The following is a 24,487-nucleotide window of genomic DNA, read 5'->3' as shown; positions in this document are numbered from 1 at the left end:
TCTTTTGTAACTTTGCCCCATTTTCCCCCAAATGAAGTGAAAATAACATGAAAGAAGAAAATTATTGAGAAGTGCATTAAATAATTTATTTAAAGAACGAACAAAACCTAAAACAAACCCAGAAGATTAAACTGGGAGTTAAAGAGGGAGAAGTGACACTGAGTCAGAGAGAATGAATCATAACTACACACATACTTTTTCTAACTGGGTTACTTTGTATTTAATAATAGCTCTTGTTCCATTTTTCACAAACTGAGACATACATACTTTTTCTCTCTTCACTTTCTATGAGCAGCAGTTCTTTTCTGAACAAATTGTATTAAACCATTTTTTTCAATTAGAGGTTGTGATTTCCCCCTTTGTTGTCAGAAAGTCTAGCTTCATACAGAAGTCATGTAAAAAGAGCCCTCGTTCCATGACAGATACAGTTTGTTGTTTTTGTTTTTTTATTCAAATTTTACATTTGACATTACACAACAACAGTCATGTGAAGAAATCTCTAGTTGGCACCAGGGGAAACTATTGTGTTGTCTTCAGTGCGAAGCCACTGTAAATCTAATTAATTAAATGCTCTACTTATCTGAACCTTGTTTTTCCAGACACGCTCCTGCTGAATAGTTTCACTCATCCTCCTGTCCATCAACAATTCTCGGGGTCAAATGATCGGCTCGTTCATCAACCACTAGGGGGCAGTATGGTGTTTTTTCTGAATTTCTGTTTTTCTGTGTGTGGTGCTTACAAAAAATGTAATCGCTCTTAACCATGAAGTATAGTTGCATTGTTTTTATTGTATAACAAAAGACAAAACAAAGACATGCATGCATGTATTGATTTAACAGTCATATTTATTTCTTCCCTTTGTCTCACTAATCCGGCCTTTAGAATTAGGACTAGTCTTTCATACGGAGCAGAAACTGGAATATAATGCTGCAATGTCACTGTCTCAGGTGATGCTTCAGACATCACAGTGAGAAGGTGGAGAGTAAAACTCTTGTGGGACTTGCAAGAGCTGGAGTTGGAGGGAGGAGGATGGCGGTGGACTCCTCAGACCCCTTAACAATCAATTGTTTCTGAAGACATGAGGAGGCCTGTGAGTAAAAGTCTGAACCAGCCACAATACATTTATTAAAATGTGTCTGTATATTTCTATGAAAATTACATACCATTTTTATGAATGATAAGGATGTTGTCGGGCAGGATGCCGTTGTCCTTGGAGAACTGTGAGAACTTCTCCTGAAGTAGAGCGCTGGCCTCGTTGGTGCGGCCTGCAAACACACAACCAATCACTTCAGTCTTCACTAAATTCTGAACTCATCATACAGTGCTTTCCCAGAATGCAACTGGGCTACAAATGACTTACTGTAAAGGTTGTTGAGGACCTGGGACACGTTGTCCCTGGTCTTGATGGTGTGGACCATAGCATAGTCATCATACTGGACTTCAACAATGCGCATGTCATTGTCATTTTTCCATTCTGATAAAGCAGAAATACACACATTAAACTATTGTTGTGTGTGCTTGTACTTATATATTTGTGAGGACCATTTTGAGTATAGATCTTACGGCTTGATTGAGGGTTAAGACTTAGTTTTAATTTTTGAGGTAAAGGTTAGTGTTAGGAAATTAGTTGCGATTGTTAAGGTGAGGGTTAGGTGCCAAGTATCCTCACTTAAGAAGAAGTATGAGAATGTGCGTGCGTGTGTGTCTGTGTGTGTACACTCACCCTTGCTGTGGAAGGTGAAGCGTCCAGGTGTGTCCGTTTTACTAGCATGGTAAGTATTATTCCAACAGGTGCCATTAGCACTGAAAAAACAGATTTGATTATTTATCTGTTTTCATTTTCACAAGTGAATTGTCAAGATGATCTAACATCACTGATATTAATCCCTAAACATATGAATCACTTACTCCACGTTGATGTAAGTCAGATCCAAGTCTCCGTCATCAGCTGGCTTTAATACATTAGTGCCCAGCTTCATATTTTCCTTTTGCTTCACATACCACTGAGCGTTGGAGGCATAGCCAACAATGAACCACTCTCCTGCCATCTAATAGAAAGAAGTCAAAAAAAAAAAAACATGAACCCAGCACATAATAAAACCATCATACACATAATGCCTTCTTAATCCAAAAGGGATCCTAATAACCTGTCTTTTCATATTACATTAACATAATTATCTTTGAACAAAAAGACAAATCTCTATATTATGATTATTTTATTTCTCCCTCTGTCGCTCACCTTCTCCATGTCGAAGTCTTTAACAGGCATGATGTCGGCGTGGACAGCCAGGACACACATCAAGGTGCCCAGCTTCATCAGCAGCGAGTTCCTCATGTTTCTGTCGTTTGTGTTGCCGGCTCCTCCAGTGGTGGGTGAGCAGAGGATTTTTATATCGCTCTGACTCCTGCTCCCCCTCATCTGTCTCCTCCTCTCACAGCATTAACTTTGTGCGTTACAAAAACTCTCTGGCCCTCGTCCACTGACTTACAAAATACAGCAGTTGCACAACGGGCTCACGTGATGATGCTGATTCTATGTAGTGTTGAACCTCAAAGGATTTTTGATTTATCTGTTTGGATCTTTTGTTGGACTCTTTGTGTTTATGGACTTTTGCTTAGTTGTGTTGCATCTGCATTGACACAAAGCCAGAATCTGAGTCAGAGGTTGTTTTGCCCTCCCGCTGGCTGCTTGATGTCTCGTGTCCCCGTCTGCCCTTGTTTCACGGTTTGAATTTGTTCGTGCAACAAGTCTGTAAAATTCCCCAACAACAGAATGACAGGTGTAGTGTTGATGTTGTTCTTTGTGTCTGGTTTTTGGATTTGTTAGCATACCCTTGTGTCTCATTTCAGTGAACTTTTCTTCCTGACTTTGATGGTTTCCTATGGTTTCCTTCTCTATTACTGATCACCTGCCCCACTCTCTATTTGTTATAATTTCACTTGTGCCTTGGTAATTTGTGGATCTACCTCACACTTCTGGTTTGGTCAGTCTACCTGGATGATGTCTGACATTGAGTTTTTGGTCAGCCTTTGGTCCTGCTTTAGTAAACGTAACAGTGCGAACCGACCAACCATGAAAGACTCAGCAGGTGCTTTAGTTGGAAATGAACTTCCTGACTTACTCCACAGGGGCTGTATGTGGGAACACAAATGTCCGAGTGACAGGCCCCTGAGTTTCTGCAGACTTTCTCCTTCTGGCCCCCAAGTAAGTTTGCAGAATACTAAAAAATAATGAAAGCAGGAGCCAGCAGGATGTTGATGACGTTTCCAACACGTGACAAATGCAAAAGGAACAAAAACAATACAAATATCTAAGGATGTAAAAGCAGAGCCACACACATAGAAGAGAGAAGATGTCAAGAGAGTTTGTGGTGATAAGATTTAAGGTGTCATTGTGCTGTAAACAAAAAACATTAAATCTCTACAGTGGAAATAATACATAACATCTTGCTTCTGCCTGTTACACTACCCCTCATTTGAATTCTCGGGAGGATTTGCTGCTGTTGTTAATGTGTCTGGAGCAGAAAATCTGGAGCTGCGTTGCCCATGCGTGAAAGGAAATCTCGAGGGAAAGTCTGGACTGAATTGTCAACAGAGTTCTATTAAATTTTTTGACATTCCATATGAAATTATTTCCTGCAGACCCCTGCTCCCCATCACCCCTCCTTCTGTCTCCTTCTCCTTCCTCCTGCCGCTTTTAGCTTTTGCATTGCAAAAAGACTCTGACCCTGATTCCACCAGCTTATAAAACACTGTAGTTACTGTGAGGCCTCACATGACCTGATTGCAATGAACTCAGTAAAGAGAAGTACAAACATGCATGTTTGATGAGGAGCATGAGTCAAGGTTTTTCATTCTGGACCAGGAGGACCCTGCTTGGTCAGCAATAGACTGAGCTTCACTCAATGTAATAGGCTTTCCAAACAAATTTTAATAAACCGTTTTAGCTTATAACTTTGACACTGTGGTTCGTCTTAGGCTGATGACCACAAGCCGTCTCCAAAGGAGAACAAATGCTTTTTCTATTTAACTATTCACACATTGCATTTCTATTTCTTTGTTTTTATGTTTCTTTTTGTCTTCTTTCACTTCGAACATTTCTTAGGCAGGTCATAGGCTCCCCCTTGTAACTTCATAAAAGCATCAAAGAAGAAAAGGTTTTACCTACCTGTCTATCACATAGAGGGCTGCAATAGCATCTAATACAGTGCTCACATTTTTGCTAGTGTGCAAATTCAGTTAAACTGTAAGTCCTTCACCAGATGCTCATTGGTCAACAGTGTTAGAGTGTTATGCTCCCACTTGTGTAATCTGAGGTGTTATGACCGTTTTCAACCACTAGGGAGCAGTTTACATCACAAAAAGTGCTTTAAGCACTGATGTCACTTCCACATTTTCATCATTTTAATTTCTGACGTGTTTTCCCACCAAAAAAAATCAATCACTCTGAACTATTATTAATGTTTGAACATTTTATTGTACTTTTTATTTCAACAAAAGACAAAACAGATTAAAAAAAAGAGTGTGATGCCACTGTTCATGCAATTTGAGAGAAAGAGGAGCCGGATGGATTCTTTGGTTCGCAGCAGGAACTTGAGCAAAATGCAGCAGTGTCAGTGTCTCAGGTGAAGCTCTGTGATGCTGCAGATGTCACAGTGGTTAAATGAAGGACAGAGGACGGCGGGTGACTCCTCAGACCGCGGGGCATTCAGCTGTAGCAACACACATGGAGAGGCCTGTGAGTACAAGTCTGAACCACATACACCAACAGCTCCGATGTGTTTATGAGTTTGTATATAAATCACTTACCATTTTCAGGCAGGATAACGATGTTGTCGGACAAGATGCCAGTCTGCTCTGAGAACTTAGAGAACCTCTCTTGCAGGTTAGCGTTGGCCACCTGAGTACGACCTGCAAACACACAATCAGTTCACTTAATTCATCTGAATTCAACACACAGCGTGTTCCCAGAATGCTGCTGACCTGTGAATGATCAGGACTTACTGTAAAGCTTATTGAGGACCTCAGACACTCCATTCTTTGTCTTGATGGTGTGGATCACTGCATAGTCATCATACTGGACCTCAACAATGCGCATGTCGTTGTCATTGTTCCAAACTGATAAAGCAGGAATACACATGTTAGGCTTTTGAGTGTGTGTGTTTGTGTGTGTGTGTATATGTCTGCGTGTGTGTGTGTGTGTGTCTGCGTCTGCTAGGAGTGTGTGTGTGTGTGTGTGTGTATATTCACCCTGGCTGTGGAAGGTGAAGCGTCCAGGAGTGTCGGTTTTATGAGCAAGGTGAGTCATTCTCCAGCAGCTACCATCAGCACTAAAAAAAAAAAAACAGGTCAGTTAATTTCTGTATTTTATTGTATTTTATTTATCAAGATGTTTTAATTGTATTAATATAAATGAATGAACATATCAGTCACTTACTTCAGGTTGGCATAAGAGAGATCCAGGTCTCCTTCGTTAGTTGGTGCAAATATGGCAGTGCCCACTTTCATTCCTGCCTTATGGTTCACAAACCACTGAGCGTTGGTGGCAAACCCGACAATATACCACTTGCCCGCCATCTAAGAGAAAGAAGGGGAGAAAGATATTTCATGAATGAATCAAAGTATTTCTCTCATCATCCACACGTTGTGTTCTCAACCAAACACGGATCCTAATGCTGTGTCTCTTCTCCCTCTGTCACTCACCTTCTCCAGGTTGAAGTCTTTAACAGGCGCGATGTCGGCGCAGGCGGCCAGGACACACATCATGGTGCCCAGCATCCTCAGCAGTGAGTTCCTCATTCTTCTGCCCTTGTGTTCTAAGTTTCCAGCAGCAGTGGGTGAAATGTTAGTAGAATGTGCAGTGATGAAGTTGAGCAGGGGCTCCTTATATCCTGCAGACTCCTGCTCCCCCTCATCCCTCCTTCTGTCTCCTCCTTCTCCTCCCTCCCGCCTAGATTTTGCATTACAAAAAGACTCCCTGGCCCTCATCCACCAACTTACAAAACACTGTAGTTACACAACTGGCACATGTGGCTGGAAAAAGGGGGGGTTGGTTGATGAAGATGGACGACTGAACGGAAGGAGGCGGAGAAGAAAAGGGAGAGGTGATACATAATGGGTTTTTTTTTTAACACCTCTCTCCTTTTCCCTCCTCCGATACAAGTGCTCAGACACACATGGACTATTGAAAAAGCTGTTAGTTAAGAGTTTTCACCATATGGCATGTGAACACCTCACCCCCCTTAAAAACAACAAACTTACACAACCAGAAACAAGATGCCCTCCTGCTGAACTTAAGTCAGGAAAAGCATTAATTGCACTTTCTAGATATAATAATCACAGGATATATTTATTGCACTGCCAGTATCTCTCCTTTTGTGTAATGCATTCACTTTAAAGTGTGTACGAGCGACGCACAGAATGGCTCAGTTGTTTTTTTGCTGCTCACACATTAACTCAAATCAACAGAAAACTTCGGAAACATGAAACACTTAAGAGAGAAGCGTTTCACTCTTTCTTGACTAAATAGTCCAGAGAGAATCAGAGTTGGACTAAACCAGAAACAAGATCAGCATCAACTCATAAAAAACATCAAGTTAACTCTGTGATTCAGTAAACTCCACTTGGATGTGATGATTGCAGGAAATATGCATTGCATTGAAAGCAGTGATATTTAAGAACTTCATAGTAAAAATACTTTTTCTAAAAAGCTCTGAGGTGTTGCAGTTCAGTTGTTCTTTGCAGCAACAGAAAACATTGCAAATTTAAAAGAGTAATGTTTTTACACTTTCCTCCCCAGGACATGTCTGAAATGACTTAAGTAATGACAGAGCTCGATTAATTTATTTGATATATCATGTTGCATACCCCCCCAAAAAAGCATACGAGAGTGTTGATTTGCAAAAATATACAGATTGTCCCTGAATTATTTTTTTACTGAAAAAAATTCATTGACTCCCTTTGTTGGGAGGTGAGACAGGCACTGACTTGTTATCTCAGGGTTATGTAACTAGCACACACACACACACACACACACACACACACACACACACACAAAGAGGTGCTGCTGGGTGGAGCCAAGGGAGGTAACAAAAAGAGCAAAGAGAGTCACATTTGAAAGTTTTGTAACCAAACCCCTGTTGACCCCCTTTGTGATTCTCATCTGGGCTTCATTAAGTGCACCCCATCCCCCAGTCGTCTGTGTGTGAAGTCTCAGACTAAGACGATGAGATGCAGTTAACATGATAATGATACCTGCATGACAATGGCTTCTCAGCAGAGAATCAGATAGTGGCAGACAAGACTCACTGTCAATTTAATCACAGCTGAAAACCTTTAATTTTCTGTAACTTCTGCAAGTGGTAACATTTTATCTATTTGAAGATCACAACTTTCTGTCACTTCTCTATTTTACTGTTGAAATGATGCAGAAGTCAAACAAACATGTGTTAAACTGCTGCCAGGCTGCTTCTGTCTGCTGCACAGCTCTGACTCTTCAACACGTGGGGATGCAGTCTGTGAAAAAAAAAAAAGAGGAGTGACTATTAGAAATAAAAGCTGTGTCGATGGTTTCCTCCGTCATTGGAGTTTGAATAACGTGTCGTCGACAAGGTTTAAATAACTGATTGTTACACAAGCAGAGTCCAGCACATGCCCTGCCTGGAGGAGGAAACGTGAAAAGTATTTGGGGGGAGGTCATGGGTGCAGCTCCTTGGTTTTGAAGAGTCCTCCCTTAAAGGGCTGCTCTCACCCCCTCTTTGACATGATGTAAGAGCCCATTAAAAATAGTTGTATTCATTCAGCCTTTTCCTTTTTAGTCACTTCCATTATACTGTATAAATATCACAATGTGGATCAAAACTTGTTAGGTGCATCAAATGTGCTGGTCATACTTTTTTTTTGTAAAATGTGTTAAATGTAAAATATTAAGGTACATTTCGAAAGGAACCTTTTTACCTTTCTTCATCTGACACTGTTCACTCTTTACAGCCAAACCCTGATATTCAAAGCCTATCACCTTGTGAAGAGCTTTTACAACATCAATAATAAAGCAGTAACATTTTATGATCCAGTAGCCAACAGCTTGTCCATTCAAACAACACATTATATCTTATCATTTCCAATAACCTGTCAGATTCAAATCACTTCATTCATAGACAGTATCATGTAATACAGAGTAATACAGCTAATAACAGAGCATAATATGCATGTGTTATATGAATCATTTGCAATGACCTGTGACAGTGCACACTGTACATTGAGTCTGTGAGCAACAATGCTTGTCTGCAATTTGTAGAGAATCTGCTTCTGTAAAATGGCCTTTAACAAATGTCGGCATGTTGAGGTGTTTTATAGTTTTATAGTTATGAGCTTTTTCTTTCTTTTTTCCTTATATTTGTTATTTCTTTCATATTTCATTAAAATCATATTTAACTTACTGATTACATGATCCTGGTCCACATCACGACAATGACCTAGAAAGCAAAAAACAAACACACACTTAGGTGAGGTGGGAAGTGATTTACTAAATTACAATATTTCAATCCTTAATATTCATCACTGTACTGCATAAATGTCCTCACCTACACCGACTACCTATGTATATATACATACATACATAAATACATGCCTGTGATAGTCCTTACACTGATGTAACTTTTGTGAATTCAGTGATCACAACTGTGGAGTTATATGTATACAATATTTTCTAATTTTGTATTAATTTTATTTCGAAAAGTATCACATCATATTCTTATCTATCATACCATCCAACATTAAACTATATATATGGATATATTAATATTGTATAACCCTAACCCTATTGTGTTTTGTTTTTCAGGTGGACGTACTGTAGGTAGGGAAAGGGAAAAGGTATGCAAGCCCCAAATCCTGTTTTTCTGCGAGCTGCTCAAACTTGGTCAACACTGGCTCTGACAGGTTGTCTACAGACCTGCCTGGAAAGTACAAAAGCAAATGTTATGTTATTAGAAATGCTCTTGTTTCTTTACATACAGTGTCAATTAAAATGTAAAATATGAAACAGAGATCACGTTGCTGAGGAGCCCACCATAGAGTTTTATGGTTATTTTGCCACGTTTGTGGTAGTACATGACTGCGTATGAGCTGTAGTCCGTCTCCCCGATCACGATCTCAGTGTTCAGCTCAGGACGAGCTCCTGGAGGACATGAGGACAGGAAGCATGGTCAGGCAGGGTGACGCTGATTTACTGTCAGAGTTAATAATGTCATAAAATAGATGGTCTGACCTTTGAGTGTTAGTCGTCCTGGGGTTGGGGTGATTTGGTAGAGCTGTAATATCTCCCAACACTGGTGATCACTGAGGAGAGGAGGCATTTTAGAAGAAATGGTGGAATTGGTAGAGTCGTGGTAGACTGTTAACGTCCTCTCTCTCTTTTTGCGGCTTCTGATTTAACTAGATTTCTAATTGTACTCCCCAGTGTTTTTTTTCTTTTTAGGGAACAGTGATGGATCTAACTGTTAACATGAAGTCAGCTTGAAGTAGGTGAGTGAAGCGATCTGTTGCCTGTTTGCTGATAAATCGAGGTACGGAAAAGTCACAGTATATGATTACACGTGTAGACAGCAGAACTTACTGTCGTGTTTTCGTGCTGACAGACAGTGTTTGCTCAGAGGGGGAGGAGCGGGAGAGGCTCATGACTGTGGGCTCCACTCGGGTGCCATGATTGATCAGGTATGAGCATTTGGAGGCCACGTTCAGCAGGTACCATGTTCCTGTCATCTGCAACATGTTCAAGAGGAAGGCACATTAGCAATATATTGATATATCTGTTAAAGGTTCAGCATTTGGGAAAAAGGCGGCATCTAGTGGTCAAGTTGTGTATTGCAACACCTCACCCTCCCCTCCCAGAACCCATGGCCTTCAGGTAAAATAAAATAAAACCAATGTCCTTCCTAGAGCCCATATGTGGTTTGTCCATTTTGGGCTACTGTAGAAACTTGGCAGACTCTGTGGAAGTCCGGCTCCCATTGTAGACATAAAGAATTAATTTTAAGGTAATAACAACACAAGCATTTTTTGTTTTATGTGATGAAAACATAGTACTGAATATAACATTATATTTCAGAAAGTAGATCCTACGAACAATGAAGATCCTGTAAACCCCTGTCTTCCAAACATGTGTCCTACAAAACCAGTATCATGACCAGCAATATTGATACCTGATACATTCCCAGTTTTATTATTGGGAAGGGAACTGTTTTGAAATTACCTACTTTATTATCTTTCTGACTGTTTAGTTTCACTGATAATTCCACTTATTTCCCCAAACTCCATATTGACACAATTTCACAAGCATGTCCACATTGCCACCCCCACACTAATCCATAACGAAGCAGACTCATATGTTTGTTCATATGTTTGAGGCTGTGGAGGAAAAAATTGCTGAATGGTTTTTTAAAAGCGTTCTTGGATTGACGTGTGCAATTGATCAGCCTCATCAAAAACATAAGGTATTTCAGTATCTTTTCACAGTTTATATATTATATAAAAAAACTCCGGCCATCTTTTAGGCTTGTCTGTTGTTGTAATATGACACATTTGTTGATTTTTCTAGTTCTGTTTGCATGTGTGATCGTGTTATCATGGTGCTGACAAGTGAGAACCAGAATCTAACTGTGTGTAAAGGTCAGGTAACGGCACAGTGAAGTCTTTATTGTGGCGCTCTCATCCTGCTGCTACTAATCCACCTGGAGACAACCTGCAGCTTTTGCAGAAATATTTTACCAACACGGAAAATAATCATGCTCATCAGTGCTAACACAGTCAACGACACGCACAGCACAGTACAGCTCTATTCAGTTTCTTACCCGCTCTATGTCTATGTTCTCTGCTGGTGGGATCACATCAACAGAGTCGACCTTTGGCTTCTTGGGAGGTCGTCTTTGGGGTCGTGGTCGACTCTTAGCCCCCCCTACAGCCTCACTGGACCCCCACAGACACACACACAACACAATCATAGTCGCCAACATGCATCGCCACACTCCGGCCATCCTATAGCACTGACAATGATCCGCTCAAGAATTAGACTCGTGGTCCTGTTAAATTTCTCGGCCTCCTGTGCTCTTGCTTTTCAGGTTTCTAAACACTTTTCCTTATTTTTTTCTGTCACTTCTGTCTCTGTCTGCTCTCTCCTCCCAACTGCTTTCCTCAACCTTACACACAGACAAAGAAAAACAGTCAGATAGAAAGAGACGAACAGAGGATGGCCTGTCCTGTTAAATATTAACTCGGTTTACAGGCAGAGATTAGGTCACACTGTGATGTTGACGTGTGTGCATCTGAACAACAGGAGGGCAGCGTTAAATTCAATGAAGAGTTTAATTCCCTTTAAACTCTGCACAACAATAAAGTAAAAAACACAGATTCAAAGAAGAACATTTGCATTTATTAACAAATTATCCATCTACTTGATTATTAAAACAGACAACACATTTGGATTTGTACATGTGGCACCAAAGCAACAATATCGTAACTTTCCATGTTTTGCAATCTCTACATGTGCATTGTGACATTCTTCAGACAAATCAAATATTTATATTTAAGCTGACATTTTTTTACATCAATTGATTGGCCTCTATGTCCCACACTGACATATCAAGTTGATAATTTACACACAAATTAGAAAACAATAAAAAGACAAAAACAATTGGTGGGATTTTCATACAATAAAAAATATATTTAGCAAATGGAATTTTATTTACACCAAAACTAAGATTTAAATTCTCACCTCCTGACCTGCAATGGTCAAAACACTTAAATTACGTCTCTCTGAAAACTCTGGGCCTTGATTTTCCCTCGACTGACGATGAAACATATGGCAGTGTGTTTTCAGTGGTCCGTGCAGTTTCCCTCACATTTGTTGTTTTCTCTGGATTTAAACATAAGGGCTGCACTGTTGATGCAGAACCGCTGACCTGTTGGGTCTGGTCCGTCATCAAAGACATGTCCCAGATGGGCGTCACACTGCACGACACACACAAACACACAAAAGTCAGAAAATTAAGAATGAAATAAAAATGAAGGCAAAGATGAAAATCCAAACCTCTGTCTCTAAATAAAACACTTTAATTGTTTTAGAGCAGCTATGCAAAGTAAACGCAACTTTACTATGCAAAGTAAATGCAACTTTCCTATGCAAAGTAAACACAACTTCAGCCTCTCAGCTCAGAACACAACTCACGTTTTTACAAAGGACCTCTGTCCCAGCACTACCCAGGCTGTTGTCAGGGCGACGAAAGATGGAGGCATGGCTTTCATCCCGCTCCCATGTGCCATGAGCCTCTTTGAATGCTGGCCAGCCTGTCCCAGAGTCATACTTAGCCTCTGAACTATCAAGAGGGGAAGCAACATTTCATCCACACGCATTCATTAATACCTTTTTAATAATAAATAAACAACTTACACAAAGGTGGATGGAGGGAATCTCCAGCTAATATTGATAGTGATGCATTTTATTTGTAGGCTATAGCACTTTTCAAGATTAAGCACTTCCAAGCATTTCCAAAGAAAAGAGAGTAAACCCATGAAAACCCTTGTAGGACATAAAAACATGGAACCTGGAACATAAGCACTAAACATCGCCCAGACATCAATAAATAGATGTACAGGTGTAATATTGTTATAAATGAAATGCATTAAATCAGTAAATAATCAATAAACAGTGCAATTAATTTGTAATCGGTGATAAGCTCATATAAATACAGAATGATGAGAAAACAAGGACTATTACATTTATAAAAAACATAAACATATATGGAATATAGAATATATAAAATATATAAGAAAGTAAGAATATACTGTAAAACATTAATTATACACTATAAAATAGTAAAATATGATAATAGTAACTTTTAATTATAGAGACTGAACATTAAGTAACTTGTAAAGGTTAGTGTAGAAAAAGGATTACATTTTTCCTGAAGATATTTTCTGAAAAAGATTGTTGTCCTTACTTTCTTAAGAAATATCCAAGCATATAAAAACCAATATAAACAAATCAATGTGCCAAATATCCCTCTAGGGATAATGCACTTTTACCTGAAGAGTGGAGAATCACAGCAAACACAGTGGTACATCCCCACTTCAGAATGGTTCAGATAGATCCCACTAAAGGGCTGAGACACACACAAGTGTCAAATTTCAGCATTATAGGAACAGGCAAACATGACAAATAGTTATGTAGCAGGAATGCTGTGCTTTTAAATGTGGTTTTGTGAGAATTACAATTGAATGGTTACTTTTTTATTCATAACACATCAAATGCTTGTGGCTGCAGGTCAAACTTGTCTCAGGTCAGTAATACACTGATGATCAAAGTCCAGTTTGCATGTCAGAGTGAGATAGCGCTGGTTTGACCCTGATTCCTGTATGTGCATGTTGCCATTAATGAACTCAGAGCAATTGTGTTACAGTGGCATTAGGCTACATTATGAAACTCACCAACTCCGTCCCTTTCTCTCTGGTGACCACATATTGCTCCGGGGTGAGTTTCTTTTGCCAGTCTGTGGTCTCATCGTAACGGGTGAGGGAGTGCAGACCTGGAAATTAAACGTGGGGGGTTGCATGAGCATTTGATGACTTTAGGAGGTAATTAAATCAATAGGTTCATAAAGCAAGTGCAAATAAAAAAAAGCAAGTTAACCACCCATCAACAAGACGTTAAAATAATGTGCACACAAAGCCCACAACATTAGACCCTGAGTTTGGAGCCAAATTGAGAAAATGTTCATTATTACATGATAGGGAATACAGTTAACACTATCATAAGAAATTCACTTAACTTCATAAGTGACAGAATAGAATTGGTGGGTCCCTCACCAGCCATCACCCCTGTTGTTTACTGACATCTCTGCACAAGTAAGAACCTGCAACTGCCAGTTTCTTATAATCCTTAAACCAAATTGCGCATTAGATTTCAATAACCTCATCTCCAACATCCATGGGAAAACTGCAGCATGGTGCACCTGCAGGGTTTAGCAGCTACAGGAAGCTGTGAACACCCCCCAACCCCCACGACCACCAGCAAAGAAAAAAACAAACAAGTGCCAAATAAGGAAACCAAACGCTACCGTGACATGTGGACACAGGACGGATGATGAGCACCGGGATCCTCCTCGGTGCCGCCACGGATCTGGCTGCAACAACGAAGAGACGAGCGACGAATCGGGACATGATCGCTGCTGCTGCTGAGTCAAGTGTGAGTCTAAAGTCAAGAGCGGGACACAGTGAATCCAGTGAAAGACGAGCGCACTGGCTATGCGTCGTGGGGACTGTTTACGCGCAGGTCTGGTCTGGTCCACCCTCCGGCTGCTGATACAGGACTGCTGGGTGACCCTGGCAAACTATAGGTGCTGTATATAGGTCAAAGTAAACTGGGAGCGTCGCTTCTTTAGTGTTTTAGTGCTTGTAGGTGTAGAAAAGAAGGATTATAAAAAGCTGACACATGGGTTTTCATAAAAGTAAAGAGTATTTATGTTGAATATTATCTTTGACATATGTAGCTGTTGTTTTATTTCTCATAATTTATATGTATTTCTCTGTTTATTAAACTGGTCTATTGGTCATCATGATTTAGCTGAATATTTTCTGTGTTGTCTATATTTAAACACATTTGTAAATATGTTTGTTCTACAAATTTGGTATAAACCAGGTTTTGGGTCAAAGTCATTTTGGAATAATCTGCCAGAAGAATTGTTGAATCTCTTTTCTTAAGACACACTTTTATGAAAAAGTTTTTGTCATGTATCATCTTTATTATCATAATTTTCACTCCAACTTTGTGAGTCACATTTGTTAAAGAGATGCAAGGATGGAACTGCTGAGCCACGCTGATCCCAAAAGGACTGACTAACTAAGGTGCTACCAGACAGACGGATGTCAGACAGATTCTTTTTACTGTGATTGTTTGTGAATTTCATATTGTTTGTTGTTTAGCACTTTTTTACTAGTGTTGGAAAAAAGCAATATAAAGTTATTATTATTTAAGTTATTTAAGTGGTGACCTCACAAGTTTAGTCTCAAACAAATGTTAGCTGATTTGATTTGGGTGGTCAAAAGTTAAGGTCTCAATGTGGCTTCACAAAACAGGTTTTGATCTATTCAACATGATATCTCCAGTAGGGATTTTATTTCCCAAAGATTATTCATGTAGACTGAAACTGCAGGTTGTAGTTGAACTGTAATTAAAACACTGATAATCCTCAGTGGGAGAACTGAAGGTCAAGTCAGAGACTTCAATAGAGATGCCTCATTTATAGTCAGACAGCATTTTCTTTTTGGCTTGTGGATGCACCAAAATAAACAACTGACAATCAGTCCTTTAGTTTAATGGTATAAAGGTGAACCAGTGATACAAATGAAATGACTGGTCATAGTATTCTGATGTAGTACTTCTGTTCTATATGGACTGGTACTGCACAGCAGCAGGGGTATTCACTGCCAGTAGGCTTCCAGGCCTGTGCATGAGGTCCACTAGGTAGCGGCTGGGCTGTGAAGAGCGACCATTGCTGGAGGGATCCACACTGAAGAGGAGCACCTCGTTCCAAGCCCGGTTATACTCGCCCCTAACCAGTGTGCAGCTCATCCCAATAAAATCAGCCAGACACTGACAAAGAGGAGGAGAGAAGTTTGATTATGATTTCCTGGAAATATAGGAAACTGGAGCACAAAATTAAAGAGGGACAGTAATTCTTTATGTGGAGCATGAGGAGAATTTAGAGGGTAAAAGAGGCTGAAATGTAATGCCTGCAAAGACAGGAAAGACCTGCAGGGTAAGAAAGATTAGAAGTTAAAAACTGGCATGGTGGGGAAAAGCTGATGATTCTCTGTGATAACTCAATCGTTGTACCTTGAAGAGAAGAGCCCTGTGACAGTAGATTCCCCTGGTGATCAGCCCGATGGGAATAACGTTAGACTGAAGCTGGAACTTGAGCTCGCTGAGGTGCAGCACCCACGGGAAAGCATGCAACTTCTCCATCTCCACTGCTCCACCCATGACTTCGCTCACCATCCTTACACACCACATCCATGCACACACAACCCATTACAATACAGAAACTCTAAAAAAGTTGGTGTGCAGAAAGTGCATATTGTTTAGCATAGTTTCCATGATTCTGGAGATTTAGACAAAGATGACTCCCAGTAATTTAATATATGATTTTCTTTTCCTAGAGACATCTTTACATGTGTTGATGATACTCCATCACCTGGCCAAGGCAGCACACTGCTCTCGTTCATCATCCAGCGAGAGGATGGATTCTTTGGTTTCTTTAACAAGAACCTGCAAAGAGACGTCATCCATCATCTTCCACGGTTCCTCTGCAGGAGACACAGGTTGAGTCTCATCTTTCTGTTGGTCACTGTCTTTCTTCTTCCTGCACAGAGAGATTATGTATTATCAAAAGACATGTGAGCCAGTGTCTTTAAAAGTTCTGATCACCTTTAACATACATTCTATTTAAATTTATTGGACTATACATAATTATGTAGGCTAAATGTTCTACCCACATGGCAGCAACTGAAAAAATACACAAAGAACAGATACAATAACTGCTGATGATAAACAATTTTATTCTTGTCTTAATGCGGCGGAGAGAGTTGATGTACCAGCTGAGAGGGACAACAGCACAGAACACAAACACCAGCTGCAAGGGAGACCATGGTGAGTGTGTTTGTGTGTGTGATACTTTCAGGATTGTCTTGTTTAATGTTTCTGTGCTTGTTTTGTGCCCAATTAAAACACTGATTTTAAAATAATTTTTTTTAAATGTACATTTCTTGAATATAGGTGGATTATGATGTGGTTTATTCTAAGATCTTTCTCATAAGGTTATTGAATTTTAATCATAGGCATTGGTGTAAAATTACCATTAAATATTATTATTAGAAGTATTTGCAGCTGTGTGATATATTTCCTGTTACAATTTCTATTTATAATTTCTATGATATATATATATAAGTTCGGCGAGACACCATGTTGCCTCATGAGACAGAATAATATTGAATTAATTAAATTTAAAAAACATATTGCGCTTTAAAAAAAAGTTGAACTTGGGTCACACCAAACCATTGATGAGACTGCAGATGGATTACAAAACGGCTTGATTAAGAATGCAATGGATGCTCTGTGTGTTTTCATGATGAAGGGAGGCAACGTGGATGTAAGGTACAGAAAGGGGGGAATGTGAATTCATTTACATGCTGAAGGCATTGGTGTTACATGCACAATCTTCGTTTTTTTTATTCTGTGTGTTTGTCTGTGTCTCAGTCATCTATTATTATGTAAGAGCACATTCTGGTGCATCTACATTTGTGTGCATGCACATGCACTTGTGCTTATTGTGTACGTATGTGTTGAGAAGTCTAGTCCTCTCAACACAAAGGCTCCTTCACTCTGCCTGTGTTGCTATCTTAAAAAAAGGGATCATTTACCCTGTGAGGCCACACTATGAATGAAGGCAACAGGGGAGAGGTTGGGGAAAGAGAAGAGAGGGGAAGAAAAGTAGGGCACTGGATTGGGGCAGACAAGGGGAGGGTGAACTAACAGCCACAATAAATTGTATCGACAAACTGCGTGGTGTGGCTGGTAGTGTAATGGTCCTCTACTGGTTGTGTTGTCGCTCTGATTGATTTCCTACTCTACTTTTAGAGAAATGGGTTCAGGTAATTGTAATAGATTGGGATTGCTGTGTATGTTTTCTAAATTCCAAACTCAACTGAGAGCTGGAATGTAATTTAAACCAAAATATCAAATGAAAATTGCATTGGCATTGTTGTGTTTATTACAGTATGTTTCTTATGTATCCACAACCTAAGCACCAGGGGATATGTGGGAACCATACCATAATAACATATTCCATCAATGTAATTTAAGTAAAAATTATTTAATTCATCAAAGCATGGTGTTGTGGTATTGGACTCATACTCTGTTGTTGTGTTGAAAACGATGATGGGTCGTTGCTGGTTGACTGGCTGCTTAGAAAATTCCTCTAATGTCAGAATCCTCTGTCCAGCACGAGCCTGGAAAATATAGAGAGAAACCATGTTATCATTTGAAACATAATCTTTTCGGTCATATGTTAAAGATAACGGGAACAAAGAAGGCAAATAGTCTCTTGCTGTGATCACATTACAGTTATGGTTCCAAAATAAAATCAGGAGTGGTAACTTTTGTTTATTCCACTTTAATCTACATTCCTTCCTATAGCACATAAACATCAACAGTACACGCACCTTGCCGGCATCGTAGAAGCCATCTCTAACTATATCAGTGGAGGCTAAATGATCTGTCAGGCTGTATTTAACAGGCAAGTTGGACTTGAGCAGGCTGATCATGGCTGACTCGCTGAAACTGCTCCTGCGATTCACTGACTGGTTGATTTCCTGAAGCAGTTCTACAGCTCTGAGATACACATAAACACAACAGACACACAAGCACAGTCAGAAATTTGATGATAGATATATAAAAGAATATGTAAGTAAACGTTTACACAAGAAAACACCCCTTACGTTCATGTGTAAGCACATTCAATACTGTCCTATACTGCCATCTACTGGCTGTTTACGTAATGTTTCTATGTTGCTCTACATTTCTATGGTATTGTTGAATTCTTGTACTTTACACTCATAGTCTGACATATCCTTGTGTCATTGTTATATTTCTGAGTCTTACCCAAATTTGCACATCTCCAAAGCGGTGGGCTCATCACTGGCACAAACAATTACCGCCAAGCACACACTTTGTAAAACCTCCTTGTGATAAGATCGCAGCAGATTGACCAGTGGTTGAAGGCCTCCTGCACTCAGTAGCTATGTGAGACAGAGGGATGAATTTTAGAGACTCGGGAAAGCATATAAAATAGGCAGAAGAAACTATTGTTTGTCATTAGTATTTTTAGTTTTATAGATTTTTGTTGTTGGTTAAGTATATAAAAATAACTGATATTCCCCTGAAGCACCTCTAAATTTAATCATATTTTTGTCTTTCAACAAGGCAGCATTCAGCGAAAACATCTAAATAAATAAAACACACAAACACCAACCTCTTCCCTATCTTCTGCGTCACAGGCCAGCGCTGCCAGACACAGTGTGGTGTTCACCAACACCTGTGTATCTGTAGACTTTAAGGGCTCCACCAGAGCCTGTATTACTCCATGTGACAAGATGCTGCGGCGGATTAATTCCTTTTGTGCCATGTTGCAAAGCGTGGCAGCAGCATTGGCTACTGTCCTCGGACAGCTTCCGTGAAGCTGCTGGACAAGGATCTCATTGCCTCCTGCCTCGTACACCGCACTGCAAGATACCATAGAGATGTACTGGAGATTTACTGTCAGCCTACAGAACTGGCAAATGCAGTCTCTCATGTTCATATGTGCATACAACATAGATTTTCTGTGATGACTATGGAACACATGTAGTCACATATATGTGACAGCTAACATCAGGAGTTCGGAAAGTGAGGGAATTGCTGCGTGGGAGGGAGAGACAACTGGCAGTGTCCTGAGAACTGAAGGAGACAGTAATATTGAAATATGAAGAAAGACAGTGAGAGATAATGGTGCAGAGAGAATTTGTCTGGAGAATAAAAATTTGGAAGAGTAGAGGAGGGGAGTAAGAACCATGAAGAGACAGATGAAGCATTAAATCATTTATGAGATAGTGCATTGAATGGCATACTGTTACATTTTAGTGCTACCTCATCCTAAGCCTTTGCTTTTATAGACTACAAATGTACCATTAACTGTTTTACACATCTGGAAATATGCTATATTTTTAATACAGCTTCAATTTCTCAAGTATTAATTGTCTGGTTCGTTTAGGATAACTTACTGTGTAGGAGTATAACACATAGGATAATGATGTGCATATTTATGCTCACAGCTTGTCTATGACTCACATTGCGCTGAGGTGGTTGTTATGCGTGAGGTTAGCAAGGGCATGGGCTGCTGCCTCTCTCAGCTCTATACTCTCACCTCTCAGCCCCTCTACCACTGCAGGGATCCCACCTGAAACACAAATAAATCGAATTGACACTTTGTCGTGGTCAGCGTGTGTATGATATATGCTGCGTATGCAAATGTCTACAGTAGTACCCAGCTCTCTGAAGCGGTCTTTACTGGATAGGTGGAAGCTCATGGCAGCCACAGCCTTGCAGGTGGATGTTTTCACACTGATGTCCGCCACAGACAGATAATCGACTAGAACCTTCTCCACATTCTGCTCGTGGAGCAGTTTTCGATGTTCAGCTAAATGCACATGCCCACACAGGCACAGCATAATTAATATAAAACAAATACAGCAGCAGTAAGCATTACATATTCATAACTTTCAAGCCTGCAGTTGAAAAGCTAAAACAAATGTATAATCTCTTACAGCTCTGTGCGACCCTGGCTATGCATTTAACAGCATTGAACTGGATTTCAGGCAAGTTGGGTGTGAGAAAAAAGTCCATCAGCCTGGTCAGGCCTCCACCCTCGTGGATCAGCTGCAAAGTCTCACTGTCACTCAGATAGTTAGCTACTACATGCAAGGCCTCAGCATGAAGGTCACTGAAATCCTGGAAGACACAAAAATATAGTTATGGAAAAGGTATCTGGACATTCAAAATAAATAAGCAATAACAGCCAGAATAAAATCAATTCACAACATTAGATTGTAAAATAGAAATTTGATAGATAGAAATGACAAAAATAATTATAAGCCAGAAATACAGCTATAGTGCAGCAAATCCAGCAAAAGAAGTTAGAATGAACCAGTTAATCAAACTCGTAGGAGAAAAGCAGGGTGTTAGATTTTGAAATGATTTAAGTTTGAGAATGTCAGGATGGTAGTTTCAACTGTGTCCAATTATACAATTTACATTACTTTATTATTGCAATGCTTTGGAGCAGCACGGAGACAAACATGTTTCAACAAAATAATTTGTTCTGTCTCTCTCACACGCAGACCTACCGTGTTAGTAAGGATTCCCATGATCTTCTCGAATCCCTGCTCTTCCCTGAAGGTGTGGCGTGTATCTTTATCAGTGGTGACAAGCTCCAGTGTCTCTAAAGCCTGATGCTGAATGACAGGGAAGTCTGACTTCAACAGCTCCAGAAGTGGAGGGATCCCACCCAACTCATGAACCGCCACGCGACACTGGTAGTCCTTCAAATATACACACAGTACAACAGAGGACAACTTACTATATTTTACAAATCAATCATGTATTTATTAGCTTTTAAGCAGCTGATAAATATAACTTCTACTTGGAGTCACCTGAACTAGGTTAAAGATGACCTCTAGCGAGTTCTTCTGAACATCTGGGTCTGGACTGGACAGAAGCTGAATTAGAGGTGGTAAACCATTGTTGTCAAAGATCTGGACCTTACATATAAAATCCGGCGACATAGAGGCCAGGAACAGTGTTGCAAACTCATGGACAACTCTATCCTCTTGAATATAAAAGAAAAGAGAAGATGGGGGGGGGGGGAATGAATCATGAGAAACATAGAAATATACTTACATAAGTAGGTATGTGCTACATAATGATTGTATGTGACAAATAATTAGATACGGGACACTTTAATTTGCTCTGTTTTATTGTTGCTGATGTTCATCTTACAATCAAAATTACTCACCTTCAAGTGATAGTTTGTCGATAATCGATGGAATTAGGTCTGTTTTTTTAAGAGCATCCTTAACATCACCTTTCAATGACAACAACAGACAAAGTTAATCACTCAGATATTCAGTGAGCCAACCCATGAGCCAGTCACTCAGTCTGTTAACCCAACAAAACTCTCAGTTCTGCAGCCAGTCAACAAATCATTCAACAGAGTCAATGGAAGGTAGATGATCAGGAAATTGTACTGTCCATTGGCCAATAGTTACATAATGTTGTATCATAAGCCAAGCAAGTCTGCACTGATGACATATGTTATCTGACACACCATTGGTGGCCATGGTGCCCAGGGCCATGACAGCGTTGCGTCTGACCAGCTTGTTGTTGTGAGTGATGAGCCGACAGAGAGGCTCCAATGCCCCAAGTCCCAGCAGAGAAACTTTGTTCTCATCTCCTAGCAACAGGGGGAGACAGTGAACAGGAAACATCAGCACACAGCTTTAAGAGTCTATATGGATTCATATAGTGAAGAAAGATTGTGATTTGTGAATATGGGCAAAACAAATAAAATTTGATTGATTGATTGATTGACATGGTACATCACTGATATGTGTTGCAAAAGAAGAACATAGCTGCTGGTAATGTGTAAACTACTTTTGCCCAACCAGGCCCTTAAAATCAGCTAATCCAACATGTTATGCTGTCTCAGTGACCAAATTTATAACAAAGGGTGCTTTTTCAATTTATTCATTATTATATTTTACTATGTTACGGTGTTTGATTCATTTTATAATAGAACCAGTTTTCTTAACATTCTTAATTTATGAGCTTTAAATGTAAATTTTATAGAATTACTAAATATTACTTTTAAATTTAACCATGCAGTGTTTTAATCTATTTTATTTATAAAATATGATACTTTTATATCAGTTTATCAATGCATTGGCTATGTATAATGCTCTTAATGTTGACTTGATTTATATGCTATTACAAAATATGTACGTTCTGCAAGGGAGAGTTTCATTGGTTTCTAATTTAAATTGCTGTGTGTGTGTGTGTGTGTGTGTGTGTGTGTGTGTGTGTGTGGTCAGCAGTACCTTTCTTTGCAAATGCATGGATTGCTTCACAGGCTTTAATAAGGATGTCCTCCTCTGGTGAACTCAGCAGCAGAACCACAGTTTCTGGGGTTTTGCCTTCAACAGGAAGAGACTCAAACTGTGAAAGAGGAGAATTGTGCATCATAGATGTTTTCAGGGTTTGTGGTGTGTAACAACACATTAGTCAGGATGAGAAGGCTTTTATTATCAGTATCTCACCGTGTCCTTGCACGGAGTTTCAGTTTCCTTCTTCCCTCTCTTCCCCATTCTGTGGCCACTTTAAAAACACACTGAAATAAAAAAACAAAGGTCAACACTGGGTTTAGAGGTTAGCTTCAGTTAGCTTGCGGGGAGGCTAGCTGCTCAATACAAGCTCACTGGAGTTATCTCTGTAAACCGCAGTCGTGGACATAACTATATAGTTTAACTACAAAACTAACCAAACAGCGTGGCTTAACACAAAGAGGCAGAATAAAACCATTAACACACACTACGAAGTACCTGTGTTTCCAAACGAAGGGAAATGCTGGTTTAGAGTAGTTAGCATGTAGCCGAACAGAAGAACCAGAGGAAGTCCAGTGTTTTGGAAAGGGAGGTTGACACCGCGTTGCTAGGCAACGGGTGCTCCGTTGGATAGCTAAAAGAAATAAAAATAGCTAAAATATGAGTTTTAGCTTCTTTAGCTGTTGTTATTGTTGTTTTAGCAAGTTCGATGGTGAATGGTCATATTGTGTCGTAGACTTTAATTTGTGGATCGTTTTTTAAAACGTTTTATTAGTCACATGCACATCAAAGTTTTTTTCAATCACTTTATTTGCCAAAGTACAAAATATACAGAATATTTATACAGTACAGTTTACTATGCAAGATCAATCAAATAAAATATGAACAAAATTACAATACACCTCAAATAAAATAATAAAATCAGTCCAATAACACATAACAAACAAGTTAATTAAATTTAATTAAGAATGAACAAATAAATTAAATACCCAAATATGATTAATGATGACAGGACCCTTAAACCAGGGACACAGGAAATAATTAGTTATAGTTTTTTGTTAAGAATAATAATAATTATTATATTAATTATTACATTTATTAAATGAATGTGACATATACTAATTACAATTATATGGTTGATCATGTAAGTTAAAGGCATCTTATTACATTTAAATTAAGTGATAATGGCAAACTGTCAAATGCAGACAGATTGGATTCAGTTGTCAATCTGGGTTTGTGTGTTAATGGCTTCATATTAACATTACACAATTCACATTTACAGATTGGACTCCTTCCTAATATGAGTAGTGGGAATATTGAAAAACCACAGGGGAATTTGTAGGTTGTGTTTATGTCGAGGCATGGAGATCTGTCCTTTGTGACTCATATTGAGGTGGAGTCATCATGAGCTCTACAGCATCAGCAACACATGAAGTGTCTCCTGTTCATATGGAGAGGTACTGACACAGCAGCAGTGTGAGAAGAAGAAACAGCACAGTTTGCACCAGAAAGCCAAATGTCCTCTAAAGACATTTCCTGTGCTGGTATATATTGGGACACCATCTCTGGGCAGCCTGAAATGAGCCTTTGATTAATCTCAGCTAAAGCAATCCATATTATGGAGGGGGGAGGGGGGAGTTTATATGCAGGTTATTATTCTAATGCATGATTAGATGAGGCAAAAGCGAACACATACACATACACTCACTCACAGAGACATGCACGCTTACATGCCCACCTGCAAATG

At 39.5% G+C, this 24,487-nt stretch overlaps 5 protein-coding genes and 1 long non-coding RNA gene across 9 annotated transcripts; 1 reads left to right on the top strand and 5 right to left on the bottom strand.

The window, feature by feature from the left end:
• Nucleotides 1-768: 768 nt before the first annotated feature.
• On the bottom strand, nt 769-4,208 carry LOC109629665 (lipocalin-like). 2 transcript variants are annotated; one of them, XM_069512655.1, is made up of 7 exons: nt 4,169-4,208; nt 2,240-3,311; nt 1,909-2,048; nt 1,724-1,803; nt 1,361-1,474; nt 1,164-1,265; nt 769-1,070 (listed from the first exon to the last, which is right to left on the bottom strand). In XM_069512655.1, the coding sequence occupies exons 2-7, from the start codon at nt 2,417-2,419 to the stop codon at nt 1,054-1,056; spliced, it is 633 nt and encodes a 210-aa protein (XP_069368756.1). In that variant the 5' UTR covers nt 2,420-3,311; nt 4,169-4,208; the 3' UTR covers nt 769-1,053. The 2 variants fall into 2 exon arrangements, with proteins under 2 accessions (XP_069368756.1, XP_019942999.2); XM_020087440.2 differs by lacking the exon at nt 4,169-4,208 and having other exon boundaries at nt 2,240-2,399.
• A 244-nt stretch (nt 4,209-4,452) lies between these two features.
• On the bottom strand, nt 4,453-6,003 carry LOC109629662 (lipocalin-like). Its single transcript, XM_020087438.2, has 6 exons — nt 5,704-6,003; nt 5,438-5,577; nt 5,251-5,330; nt 5,005-5,118; nt 4,810-4,911; nt 4,453-4,712 (listed from the first exon to the last, which is right to left on the bottom strand). Exons 1-6 carry the CDS (start codon nt 5,986-5,988, stop codon nt 4,693-4,695), a joined length of 741 nt encoding a protein of 246 aa, XP_019942997.2. The 5' UTR covers nt 5,989-6,003; the 3' UTR covers nt 4,453-4,692.
• A 1,307-nt stretch (nt 6,004-7,310) lies between these two features.
• Nucleotides 7,311-11,218, bottom strand: c8g (complement component 8, gamma polypeptide). The gene is made up of 7 exons (XM_020087439.1): nt 10,848-11,218; nt 9,614-9,759; nt 9,266-9,336; nt 9,068-9,175; nt 8,850-8,954; nt 8,439-8,474; nt 7,311-7,515 (listed from the first exon to the last, which is right to left on the bottom strand). Exons 1-7 carry the CDS (start codon nt 11,028-11,030, stop codon nt 7,496-7,498), a joined length of 669 nt encoding a protein of 222 aa, XP_019942998.1. The 5' UTR covers nt 11,031-11,218; the 3' UTR covers nt 7,311-7,495.
• Nucleotides 11,219-11,477: 259 nt separating this feature from the next.
• On the bottom strand, nt 11,478-14,241 carry msrb2 (methionine sulfoxide reductase B2). The gene is made up of 5 exons (XM_020087400.2): nt 14,109-14,241; nt 13,480-13,577; nt 13,078-13,154; nt 12,221-12,368; nt 11,478-12,003 (listed from the first exon to the last, which is right to left on the bottom strand). The coding sequence occupies exons 1-5, from the start codon at nt 14,209-14,211 to the stop codon at nt 11,869-11,871; spliced, it is 561 nt and encodes a 186-aa protein (XP_019942959.1). The 5' UTR covers nt 14,212-14,241; the 3' UTR covers nt 11,478-11,868.
• LOC138405270 (uncharacterized) lies at nt 14,099-21,503 on the top strand. Of its 2 annotated transcripts, none has more exons than XR_011238962.1 (3): nt 14,099-14,236; nt 16,210-16,699; nt 20,983-21,503. It is a non-coding gene; the product is annotated as an uncharacterized lncRNA (long non-coding RNA). The 2 variants fall into 2 exon arrangements; XR_011238961.1 differs by lacking the exon at nt 14,099-14,236 and adding an exon at nt 14,259-14,387.
• Nucleotides 15,350-23,626, bottom strand: armc3 (armadillo repeat containing 3). 2 transcript variants are annotated; one of them, XM_069512652.1, is made up of 17 exons: nt 23,239-23,626; nt 22,957-23,027; nt 22,738-22,855; nt 21,969-22,094; nt 21,657-21,725; nt 21,295-21,470; nt 20,989-21,183; nt 20,410-20,593; nt 20,130-20,282; nt 19,934-20,042; nt 19,080-19,329; nt 18,710-18,846; nt 18,271-18,439; nt 17,963-18,057; nt 16,245-16,412; nt 15,887-16,049; nt 15,350-15,643 (listed from the first exon to the last, which is right to left on the bottom strand). In XM_069512652.1, the coding sequence occupies exons 2-17, from the start codon at nt 23,002-23,004 to the stop codon at nt 15,437-15,439; spliced, it is 2,367 nt and encodes a 788-aa protein (XP_069368753.1). In that variant the 5' UTR covers nt 23,005-23,027; nt 23,239-23,626; the 3' UTR covers nt 15,350-15,436. The 2 variants fall into 2 exon arrangements, with proteins under 2 accessions (XP_069368753.1, XP_069368754.1); XM_069512653.1 differs by lacking the exon at nt 23,239-23,626 and having other exon boundaries at nt 21,969-22,099; nt 22,739-22,855.
• Nucleotides 23,627-24,487: the final 861 nt, after the last annotated feature.

This window comes from Paralichthys olivaceus, chromosome 17, assembly GCF_024713975.1.
Source record: "Paralichthys olivaceus isolate ysfri-2021 chromosome 17, ASM2471397v2, whole genome shotgun sequence".
In the NCBI taxonomy this organism is placed as follows: Eukaryota; Metazoa; Chordata; class Actinopteri; order Pleuronectiformes; family Paralichthyidae; genus Paralichthys; species Paralichthys olivaceus.
The sequence above is the reverse complement of the archived record's forward strand: the minus strand, read 5'-3'. Positions and strand labels throughout refer to the sequence as shown.